Source organism: Littorina saxatilis, linkage group LG3 (genome assembly GCF_037325665.1).
Source record: "Littorina saxatilis isolate snail1 linkage group LG3, US_GU_Lsax_2.0, whole genome shotgun sequence".
NCBI classification, from domain to species: domain Eukaryota; kingdom Metazoa; phylum Mollusca; class Gastropoda; order Littorinimorpha; family Littorinidae; genus Littorina; species Littorina saxatilis.
The window spans coordinates 38,619,943-38,632,471 of record NC_090247.1 but is presented as its reverse complement, the minus strand read 5'-3'; the positions used below and the strand labels follow the sequence as shown (position 1 = coordinate 38,632,471).

General features: G+C 38.1%; 1 protein-coding gene across 15 annotated transcripts in view; it reads left to right on the top strand.

Moving 5' to 3' along the window:
• Nucleotides 1–12,529, top strand: part of LOC138962311 (protein phosphatase 1 regulatory subunit 12A-like) — a 108,680-nt gene that overhangs the window by 86,995 nt on the left and 9,156 nt on the right. For 14 of the 15 annotated variants that reach the window (XM_070334070.1, XM_070334079.1, XM_070334075.1 and 11 more), the window contains 2 exons: nucleotides 462–602; nucleotides 2,470–2,520. In XM_070334070.1, coding sequence (XP_070190171.1) covers nucleotides 462–602; nucleotides 2,470–2,520 — 192 coding nt within the window. Of the gene's footprint in view, nucleotides 1–461; nucleotides 603–2,469; nucleotides 2,521–4,723; nucleotides 4,811–12,529 lie in introns of all 15 variants that reach the window. The other variant, XM_070334068.1, reaches the window with a different exon arrangement.

Here is a 12,529-nt window from a genome sequence, read left to right as displayed (position 1 = left end):
AGATGTTGTTTTCAATCCTGTTCTGCTGAGTAATCTGCACCTTTATAAGTTACGATTTACAACACTCCCCAACCAGCCAACCCAGACCCAGAATGTCCTCATTTTGCTCTTTAAAATAATCTTTCTTTCACACATAAATAGGTTTTGCCATGACCGTTTTTGTAGAAAATCGGGAATCAACAATTTTGTTTGGTGATGGTGGTTTTGTAGCTGGGCAAGGAATTATTGTTGAATTTCTTTGATGACAGTTGTGTTTGTTGTTGTTCTGTTTTTCTGTTTGTTTTGTTTATTTGTTTTGCTGTGTGAGGAAGCATTGTTGAATTTGTTTAATGAGAATGTTTTTTGTTTTTTTTTTGTTGTTGAGGTTGGTGGGTTTTTTTGGGGGGGGGTTTGCTGTGGGAGAATTTTTTTTTGAATTTATGGAGTGTTCATTTTTTTATAAAACCAATGTGTGTGTGTAGCTGTGGGAGGAGTCGAAGGAGGAGAATGCAAAACTGAAGAAGGAGCTGGAGCAGACCAAGAAGGAGCTGCTGGAGGCCAAGGAGGAGCTGGACAGACTCATGAAGCAGAGGGAGTCACGCATCGACACCACCGACAAACGGGTCAGTCCTCCCCTCACATAGACATACAGTGGCACCCCCATCTTAAGACCTCCAAACATCTGAGGCAATCAGGTTTTAAAATGGAGGGAGTCTTGAAACGGATTTTAAAATTAGAGAGGTTATGAACAAAACATCTGGAGAAAAAAAAACCCAGGTCTTAAAAAAGGAAGAAGTCAAAACAAACAACAGGCAATTTTTATGTCCTACAGGCTAAACATTTTCTTAAGGACTGGACATAGTTTACATGAGGAAGTCAAAACAAACAATAGGCAATTTTCATGTCCTACAGGCTAAACATTTTCTTAAGGACTGGACATATTTTACATGAGGAAGTCTAAAAAGGGGGGTTCCATTGTACTCTAGCGGTTTTCTTCAACTGATATCTTGCAAGTATCAGGAAAAGCAGCTAATAAAAGAAAAGCAGCCATAAAAACAAGTACGTATCTATTAAAAAAACAAGTCGCGTAAGGCGAAATTACTACATTTAGTCAAGCTGTCGAACCGTCACGGGATGAAACTGAACGCACTGTATTTTTTCACCAAGACAGTACAGCTTCGTCAATCCCCGCGTGAAGGAAATCGCTCACCTCTCACGTGCAAAACGAAGTGATATTGACATGCCAGATTAGCGTGGTAGCGTATTGTGCTAAGCAGGAAAGCGCGCTTTTCTGTATTCTTGTTAACTTTCTGAGCTTGTTTTGAATCCAACCTATCATATCTATATGTTTTTGGAATCAGGAAATGATAAAGAATAAGATGAAATCATTTTTGTATCGATTTCTTAAATTTTAATCGTAAGATTAATTAATCTATTCTCGTTAATTGTGATCACATTTTAAGAGTAAACCTGACATATGTATATATTTTTAGATTCAGAATGTGATGAAGAATACGATGCAATCAATTTTAAATCTGTTTGCGAAAAATCGATTTTATTGACAACTTTAATGAGCAAACTCATTAATTAATTTTTAAGCCTTCAAGCTGAAATGCAATACCAAAGTCCAGGCTTCGTCGAAGATTACTTGACCCAAATTGCAACCAATTTGGTTGAAAAATGAGAGCGTGACAGTGCCGCCTCAACTTTCACGCAAAGCCGGTGATGACGTCATCAAAGACATTCATAAAAAAAATGAAAAAAACGTCTGGAGATACCATACTCAGGATCTCTCATGTCAAGTTTCATGAAGATCGGTCCAGTAGTTTTCTCTGAATCGCTCTACACACACACACACACACACACACACACACACACACATACACCACACTCTCGTCTCGATTCCCCCCTCAAAAGCAGCTAAAAAAGTAAAATAAAATAAAAAGTCATGCAAGGACAGCAGCGTAATTAAAACTGACATTTGATATTGTAAACGCTATTAATTTAATTTAGTTCACATGTAGTCAGTAATTATGCTGTGTACTTAGTAAACTAATATCTTCCAAGTATCAGAAAAAACAGTTTAGGAACAAGAAAATTCATTCAGAAAAAGCAATAAGGAAAACTTGAGTTCAACACTAAAATTACAACTCGTGGTTTGTGTAGAAACCTCCGACGTCATAAGTTTACTAGGAGGAGAAGAAAACACTAGCGTTATGTGCAGTATTTCCCAGATGTCATTATTATCAAAACTTGAATTGTTACTGTTGCTGCAGAAAATATATTTTTCAAAAACCAAACACTAAATAATTTTTATTTTTATTTTATTTTTGTGAAGCGCATTTGCATTTAGCTTTGAATCTCTACCTATTACCTGATAAAGCTTTTACTTAAAGAAAGAAATGTAGACTTCAGAAGAGGAACCATATTCATTCTGCTGTTATTACTCTGATCACTGATGTTAATGCTATTTGTGATGCCTCTCTACAGGAAAAGAGGGCACTGGAGCGAAAAGTTTCCGAGTACGAGGAAGAGTTGAAGGTAAGGTTATCACTGCTGCATTTTGCAAACTGAACAGATCCGCTTATCGCTATAGTTAACGCCCTTCGCCTTCCCTTCTCACCTTTTCATGTACTGTTCAACTCATTTCATATTTACGTGTGCTGTCTTCTCATCCATCTACCACAAATAAAGGGTAATTTACAAAATATGTCTTTTTGAATAACTTTTAACCGCTTGTGACAGGTAGAAACTACGCTATCAGCAGTCTTTGTCTTTGTTGACACGCTATTATTGTTTGTTGTTGTTAACAGTTGTCTGAACATTAGTTTTGTGTAGTTATCAGCCGCTTTGGGTGTCCTACTATATTGGAGCTGTTGTGTAGTGTTGCTTTACTGAACTGTTTACCACAAGGCAGAGAACTAAAATCTAAGAAGAGAAGACCATGGATTGAAGGGAAAGAACTGTTTAGGTTTGTGGCAAAAAAATCATACAGGAATATGCCTTTTAATTTGAACGGAAAAGTATGTCCACAATACAGAAATGCTCAATGGCTCACCATATCAGTAGCTGTCAAAGTTAGACAATCTGGAACAGAAAATACGCTGTGATCAGAAAGGAGTTAAACATCAACTTAGTAAGAGGTGGACATTTTCAATGTTCAGTCAAGTGAAGAAATTAATGTTAAAACGTAATGTAATGTTTTTGAGAATATTGAAGACTAGATGAATACCCGCTTCGCCGGGAAGAAGTAGAGCCAAATACCCGGCTTCGCCGGGTCGCACCATATGAAGGAAGGGAGATAAACGCGCAAAACACTGGAGAAGATAAGGAAGAGTTACTGGGAATGGATGTACAGAAAAACCAAAATCGGTTCAGCGCTGCGCGCTGAGAGCACGCACATGTTCAAAATTTTCCACAATTGTGTCCGGGGTCTACCTGAATATGCCCACCAAATTTGAAGCAGATCCATCGAGAACTTTGGCCGTGAAGCGTGAACACACAGACAGACAGACAGACACACACAAGCCGTATATAGATATACAAAAGGGTAGTTTCATGAGAAAGACCAAGAGATAATGAGATTATTTGGAGTTTAGATAAAAGAGCCATTGACTGAATAGGTGTGTGCAGCAAAATACGGGTGAAAGTATGACAGGTAAAATAAGAAGGGGGATAAAATTTGCTCGTTCTTCACTATTTCGAAGCTCAAATCTTTGTATTCATTTAGTTTCTTTGTCATGTTAAAGGACCTTTCTTCCGGACCAAATTGCTATAGATGGCTCTTCTGTTTTTGTGATATGTTACTTATCGTCATGTCAATCGTGCCTGTACAATATGTATCATCTCATTTTTCATATTTTGAAACCATCAGCATCCCTTAGTTTTCTTTTCACCTTAAGTTTTACCTTAACAATATCACTGCCTAATAAGATTTCTGAATTTCATTTGGAAAAAAAGAGCTATATAGTAACATTAATTGTTATAGTCTTGCGTTGAGTTTGTGTTGACAGAGTTGATTTTTTTGCAGTGACAATAGAATTTCAGAGTAGCTGGGTTTTTGACAGATGCTTATTTTGACTTTCTTTTGCCCACATCAGGTGGGCTTTTATTTATTTTGAAGCAAACCAGAACAGATAGAGATTTTGATTTTCTTGTCTTGCTCTGCCACTGGGTGATTGTGTGCTTATGATGGAACAGTTCACTTTTTAACATAATGCACTTTTTTCCCATGAGAAGGGTACTTTGACTTTGAGCTTAGGTTTTGCTCATTCCGATTGTTGTCACTTTTCCACAACTTATTTTTTTACCCCATCACAGACAAAGCCTCAAAAAGAGATCTTGCCTGATTAATGGGTCATAAGTTTGTGCTAAAGAAAGGGAAGAAGTCTCGTTATTAGTATACAAAGTGGTCGTAAGATTAGCTCACGTTTTTAAGGGCGGGGTAATGGTAAAAACATTTGGTTTTTTAAACCCTGCAAAACAAAACTGTGCTGGGCATGTGAAATGTAGAGGAATCTACTTCTTCCCTTACATTTCAGACTTATGTTTGTAAATAACTTTTCCTATTCTCTCATTTCCAAACTTTGCCTGAGTTTGATTGATGGCGACATGTTGAAAATAACTTGACTTCTTCGTGCCTCAGAGCTGAAATGTGAATCAAATTCTTGACTTCTGACTCCTTTTTATGGCTTTGTCGCTACAACATCTCTTCTCTCATGACTGTTCATTCTCCTTTTTCCAGCAATTGGAGAAGGTTAAAGCGGAAAACAAAAAACTAAAAGAGGAAAATAGGGCTCTGTCTCGGGTGGTGTCCAAACTGTCCAAATAGGTAACTGTGGCGTACGCTGGCACCGTGCCTTTCCTTGCCTTTCCTGCCTTCCTTATTCTCCCTTTCTTTTTTTTTCTTTTTTTTTGGCGTTCTTTTATGTTTGTCAAGGGTGCTCGGTGCATGCTCTATGCCCTTTGACCCACACCTCATTTCGTATGCATAATAACCTCTACTGACGCATGGTCGCAGGCTCCTAAAGCTTCTTGTACAGGCTGTGATGGACGTTTTGTCGTCTGTTTAATCTAACTTGGAACAGTTGATCTCGGGTTACGTTTGAACAAGTTCAGGTTTTACTCTTTGCAGCGTATTTAATGTTTAGCTGTAATCTAGTAGTCACTGATTAAATCGCTCACAATGAATTTGGCATTGATATTTGAGATTGAATTTTATTTTCTGTCGATATTTCAAAGTGGAACTACGGGCATGCTGGCATTAAATGTAAAAATTGGGGTTGAGTTCAATTCATTGCTGATAAATCGAGACTAAAATCTGGCCTAAATCAAAGTATGAAGATGAAGATATAAAAATACTAAATCCTGTCATTAACTCTTTGGTATGAAGGTGAAGGTATGAAGGAAGTCGGCTGTTGTTGACTCAGATTGTCATCATACTAGTTTCATGCTTTTTAAGAGAGATTGTCATCATACTAGTTTCATGCTTTTTAAGAGGTAATTTTCAGCTCAACATATGATTCTCAGGAGATATGTCTTAACTGTCATTCTTGGTGAAGGGAGTTTTAATGGGGAGGAAGTTACAGCTAGATTATATGCTAACAAACACTCAAACTTATTCTCTCTCAAACTCAGTGATTCCATTGCTACGAAGCACATAATCATTATTTGAGGTGTTTATGACAGGTCCAGAAAGCACAGAAGAAAATGTTGGGAAAAACTATATTTTTTGTACATATGCTGTTTGAAATACCATCAAGAGAATACGTGTTATTTTCCTGTTCTTATCATCAAGCATTCATTTTAAAGTACATGTATTGCCAATTGGACTGGAGAAAGAAGAAAGCTTCAAAAAGATTAAGTAACTAAAGGATAAGCACAGCAGGTCTTATATAGCACAGTGAGGATTTTAAGTTTAGTTATGATTGCACAGCGCCAGTATGTTTACTGAGGGGTCTCTGGGTAAAGATAGGGGGGGGGGTCTACATTTTTACTGAAAACACAGGAATTGTGTCATACGCATATGGAGGGTATTAGAAATTGTGTCATACACATACAGAGGGAAGCTCTTTATACAGATAAAAAGTGAGTTGTCTGGAGAGAGAGTCACAAATTAGTTTGAGTGGATCTCTAGAACAGTGGGGTTCATTTGTCAGTTCTTCAGCCCTTGGGGGAAGTCAGTTCATTGTAGTATTTAATACAACTTACTCTGGATGATGATACACTGTACATGTATTTAGGGAGAGTGTTAGCAGGTCAACTAAGCACATAATCACCTGTAAAACAAAATGACCACTTGCTTTTACTGCTTATAGCCAGTTGATTCCCCCCTAATAGAGTTGATGTGGTTAAATCATTAACTGAGCTTTACAAAGTAACTGTTGCACAGTTTTCTGGCTTCTTGATGAGAACCTAAATCTAACAGATGCATTTATTTCATTGAACTAATTTACTAATGTTACCGTTATATCCACAGACGCTTACATGTTTTGGCTGCATGAGAAAGTCCCATTATATGCACCATCCCATTTCTGTATGGACAAATAAATTCATCACAGGAAACAAAAAAAGATGTCTAATGAAATGAGCATTTGTCAAAAGGATAGTCGTTCAGGCAGATCCCACGGCATAATCCAAGCTTTTTGGGTCATCACAAACTTAGTGTTGTTTTGATATTTTTTTTAAATGCAAGTCTTAGCAGTTGGACTAAACAGGGTGGTGACTTTGCTTTAATGAGATGCACAGTGTGGCAATAGACACATTCTGAAAACAACTCTGTCAGGTTTGTATGGGTTGTGAAAGACTGAATACCCTTGATTTTAATAGGACAAACATTGGAGGGGCCAATCACGAGCGAAAGGTGTGTCACACAAGGGTATTCACTCTTTTTCAATCCATTAAACCCAACAGAGTTGTTTCTGAAAATCATCTATTGCCTGTGACGCTCTCACAAAAAATTCCTCTGTTTTCTTTGGCACGAGCTAAGTGGTAGAATTCATGCAAATACTTGATTCTCATAATGTGTGTTATAATTGGTTTTAGCGGAGATGAGGGAAATCTGTCTTTGAGAATTGAGATGGACAGCCAAATTCAAGATTTGAGAAAGTTATAGTCTTTCAGCAAGTTTTTATACCTGTCATCTCATTGCTCCTTGTCTTTGATGCCCCTCCTTCATAAATAGTGCATAAAACTGCATGTGCATCTAAATTACATCTTGAATATATAAGTCCAGTGCAGTAAGTAAGCATGCTTTAGTAGACCTTAAAACTAAAATTAGTTGTAGCTCTTCTACCTGTTATCTTTCCAATCAAAGCTTTGGCAGCATGCATGTACTTGAATTATGTGATTGTCTTCTGCTCAACTTTTCTAATGGCAAGATAAACATCTACACTTATGACATCAGATAACAGTGAAAGTACATGTTGTAATGTGCGTTAAGCAACCTGCGCAGGATGTCTGCATATAATGGCGTCTTTGAGGGTTGGAGGGAATTCAGACCTAGACTGACCTAGATCTGTTTCTAAAAGCCAGTACAGTCGAACCTGTCTATAAGAGACCGACCAAAAGTGGGTGTAATAGACAGGTGGTCGTTATAGAAAGGTGAATTATAGACAGAGAGGAAAAAAACTTGCCATGGATCCTTTTAGGTGATAGTAATGGACAGGTGGCCGTTATCGGGAGGAGTTCGCCAGGGCAGGTTCGATCGACTGTATTAATATGTGAAACCAACTTTTCTGAGTCATTGCTACTTTCTTGACAGGACTCCATCCCATAACTTACCCTTGATTGGTGAGACCGGTTGTTTGTACACATGCTATTTTAAAGCTGTATAGAAACATGACTTTTATCGCTAAGTAGATAGCGTGTATTTGAAGTGGAGCTTAATTGCGTTGCTTTTTCTTTGCAACCCTGACTGAAGACAGAAAAGACAAATACAACTCCCACACAGAAACAAGTTCTCTTTATTTTTAGGATTTTCTTGAGCAGGAAATTTGATGAGATTATGACAACAGCAGCAATAATTAAATCCTCTTAATCTTGTGATGGATCAGAAGGAAATATTAATGGTGATTTTGCTGGAGCAGAGTAAAAGCTGGTCAATTTAATCAAAGAATGTGCATATAAAAGTTTTTAATTGATACATTTTATGACAAATTGTTGATGTTGGGTTACTCTTGGTGTAACCAGAACTTTCGCCTGTGGACTGTTATCTGTAAGAGTCTCACATTTCTACATTTATAGTCTCACAGCTATCAGGGGTCGACACTAACTTATTTGGCCTGGGCACTGGCCCCAGAGATGGAAATTGCTGGGGCGGAAAACAAACATCTGGGGCCCACTCTCAGTATTCACGTGCGGCAATGCATGGTCTGTTTTTCTTCATCGTACTGAAGCCAGGGAAATTCTTTTAACTTTTTCGCGACGCGCCGCCCGAATACAAGCGTTCACTGATCATGCCGTTGTCAGCACGCCGCCAGAATCCGTGCGTAAGGTGCGTGAGTCGCTTCGCCTCACACCGCCTTAATAGTAGCGTTGGAAGTGGAAAATACCACGCTGGGGATTTTCCATACGAAAACCCACGTCATAGGTTCAGAGGTCGGCTGCATTACCATACGCGACAAATAACTCCCAGAACAGTTGATTTCATTGGTTAGTTTGGATACTACAGGTCATTGACGGGACCAACCCATGCCTTAGTTTCATATTTAGGATTCCAAAATGTCGCGAGTTGTCAGTGTTGTTGCGAAGCGAAGCGGCGTGCAGAAGGAAGGTAGTGACTGTGTGTGCATGAAACAGTGGTGTTGTGATAGATGGATAAGTGAGTGATGAGGGTGAATGAGTTAGCCAAATCAAGAGCTCGAGGTGTCAATGCTACTTTGGCCAAAACCCAATGCAAGCGGACGGACGCGATTCTGGTGCCGGGAATGTTCCGGCTGTGGCCACATGGCTGTGGCGCTTTGTGTTGATCCGTGCTTCGAAGTGTGGCACACAAAGAAGGATGTTCTCCGTGCATAAACCGAGTTCTAAACAAGTCATTTATACAAAAACTGTAAATACTGTGACAGCAAGTGTTTCTTTTCTTCTATGGATAAAACCCAACGCAATGGGACTCGATTCTGGTGCCTGGAATGTGGTGTGGCGTTTTGCGTTGAGCTGTGCTCTGTGGCACTGTAAATACTGTGACAGCAAGTGTTTCTTTTCTTCTACATGGATATATTCATCATAGTCATCACCCAGTCATCTCATTGTATCATTCAGGTTAGTAAATTCTTTTTTGAGTATTCACTAACAACATTTTGTGCATATTTTCAAACATGTCTGTAGTATTTATGTGGTGCCTCTGGACTTTTTTTTATTTAAATTGTTGACATTTTCAATAGCATACCACACAAACACAACAAGCCTTTTGACAAATACAAAGTACATTTCTGAAACAATGAAAGATCTTTCTTTAATTGTGTGCAAAAAGTAAGTCTCCACATGTACTAGTTTTTTTACAATATTTTTTTCAAAATACAATATTTTTTTCAAAATTTTCAAATTTTGGTTGTCAGCAGGCTATTTATTGACATTTTCAATAGCATACCACACAAACACAACAAGCCTTTTGACAAATACAAAGTACATTTCTGAAACAATGAAAAATCTTTCTTTAATTGTGTGCAAAAAGTAAATCCCCACATGTACTAGTTTTTTTACAATATTTTTTTCAAAATACAATATTTTTTTCAAAATGTCCCAATTTTGGTTGTCAGCAGGCTATTTATATGCTTTGGCGCATGCGTTCTGAGTGTATAGTCATGTCATAGGGTGGACGTGTTGAAAGAGTTAACCTTTTGACATTGAAATTACGACAGCGCTTCGCGCTTTTGGCTGCATCGGTCTCCTTTTTTCGTTTCTCTCCACCCTGTTCATCTTCATTTCCATGTCTTTTTACACCAGGGATGTGTCGCCACATTTTGGCCGTTTGGCATTTGAAGGCGATACTTATCTCTCACGCGAAAGAGCGCAATCTGGGAGTTATTTCCCTAGCGGCATTGTCCTTCGACGATTTCAATGTTTTTTGAGTCACTTGAGAAAAAGTGACTCTATGTAATCGGTCAGTGTTAGTCTGTCCGGCCGGCCGGCCGTCCGTAGACACCACCTTAACGTTGGACTTTTCTCGGAAACTATCAAAGCGATCGGGCTCATATTTTGTTTAGTCGTGACCTCCAATGACCTCTACACTTTAACAATGGTTTCGTTGACCTTTGACCTTTTTCAAGGTCACAGGTCAGCGTCAAAGGAAAAATTAGACATTTTATATCTTTGACAAAGTTCATCGGATGTGATTGAAACTTTGTAGGATTATTCTTTACATCAAAGTATTTACATCTGTAGCCTTTTACGAACGTTATCAGAAAAACAAGGGAGATAACTAGCCTTTTCTGTTCGGCAACACACAACTTAACGTTGGGCTTTTCTCGGAAACTATAAAAGTGACCGGGCTCAAATTTTATGTGAACGTGACTCATTGTGTTGTGAATAGCAATTTCTTCCTGTCCATCTGATGCCTCATATAATATTCAGAACTGCGAAAGTGACTCGATCGAGCGTTTGCTCTTCTTGTTTCTTCTTGACTGCGGCATTGATCGTAACGCAAATTTCAGTGACGACTTTGACTGGCGATTTTTAGTGATTGGCTCTGGCATTAGAATTTTCGGTTTGTCATTGTTGGAATATATCCTGGGGCGGAGTGGGCCCCAACCTTCGGCAATGTTTGGGGTGGAACACAATACTCGCCCCCCGCCCCCGCTAGTGTCGAACCCTGGCTATACTATCAAGAATAATATGCACATTCTTTGATGCTCGTTGATCTGTGCTCAGTCACAGCTTCTTTTCTATTGCTCTAAAAGAAAGTATTCTCATTGAGCTACTGTTGTTTTGCAATCAAGAGTGTGCCATAATATCAATCTTTGATTGAAAGAGTATTTGTCATGTGAAGGTATCTGATCAGGGTGAACCTGCAGGCAAATGATATCCCTCTGGTTGGTTTCAGAACCAACTGTGCTCTCCAGATAGACAGCATAATTTTTGATGACAGTCCCTCAGGTAGTCGTTGCTAGTCCGTTTTTATGCAGGCTTTTGTACAGGTCTTGCTTGCTTCTGGTAGACGGCTAGTTCTTGCAGAAATGACCTAAAATAGAAAAAAATAGGCGCACACAAAAGCTAAAGCCAAAGAAAAATTATGATAGGTAAGGTAAAAAAATAATTAGTTGTCTTTTTCAAGTTAGTTAATAACATGCTTGGGGGCTTAAATCCAGGGTCACCTACCTGAATTAGCCAGAACTCGTGTGGGTTGTATCCTCTAGATGTCAGGGTTTGCATATTAGAATTGACTTTACCTTTTTCTTTCCAATTCCTTTTCTTTTTTTTTTCTTTTTTTTTTCTCAACAGGATGCAGAAACTTTTGGACTTTCCTGACACACTTTTTGTTTGTTTAGTTTTGTTTAAGGGCGATCTCACATTTTAAGGGCTATCTGTAATTTGTTAAGTTTCCGCCTGGGTTAGTGTATGCGGGCCTCTTTTTCTCCACTTTCTATTTTTGTTTGTTTACTCTCAAATTTTCTTCTTCTTTTATTTTGCACCGTTTTCTGTTTTAATTCACAGTCATGACGAGAAGGGTTGTTTTGCTCCAAAGATGTGCTTTTGTTGGGAAAAAACAACAACAAAAATAATGACAAACAAACAAACAACGGCAAAAAAACTAAAATAGAAAAATAAATTATCAGACCTAACAAACTCATGGTTTCAAAGGTAATGTACATGATGCTTCAAGCCTAATGCCTTAACCACATACATTATGTACATATTTACAGAAAAATGGTACTGAGCAACCAGTGCATATGTACTAAAATCGGAAGGATCTTGTTTAGGATGCTGGAAAAAGATTATTTATGAGTGGATGATGTTGACTAATTCGTGCATTGAAAAGCAAGATTTGCAGATTTGTTTTGGTTGGTGTTATCTTTTCCTTCAGTTCAGTGATGTGTTTGAGTGTGCGTATGTCCACTGACACATTTATAACATTTTTCTTTCCTGCAAATGTCAAAAAAGACAAAAGACAATAGAGAAAATAATATAAACAGAAGGAGAAGAGGAAGAACTGATTGTGATGTTTGTTGCAATGTGAAATGAAACTACTAGAGTTTAAGTATATTAAGGCATATTTGTGAAATAGGCAGTTATTACTTTGTGAGGTATGAAGAGAAGAAGAAAGGACTAGATTGTGTTTGCATACATTTTAGCTAGTATTTTCTTCATTGACTTGTTGAACGATCAGCTTCACTGGACTGAAAGAAAACATTAACTTAAATCATTATACAATAACAAGCTTAACTTGCACTAGCAGTACTATAACAACATTTTGTTGAAACAGTGGTTGCCTTCTTTTTTTTTTTTTTCATCGTATAAGTTCGCAGACGTTGTTTTAATTCTCATGATAGGATTACTGTGTTTACTGTAGACATGTACCACACCAAGGTTTGTTGGACAAACAGAGAATGAA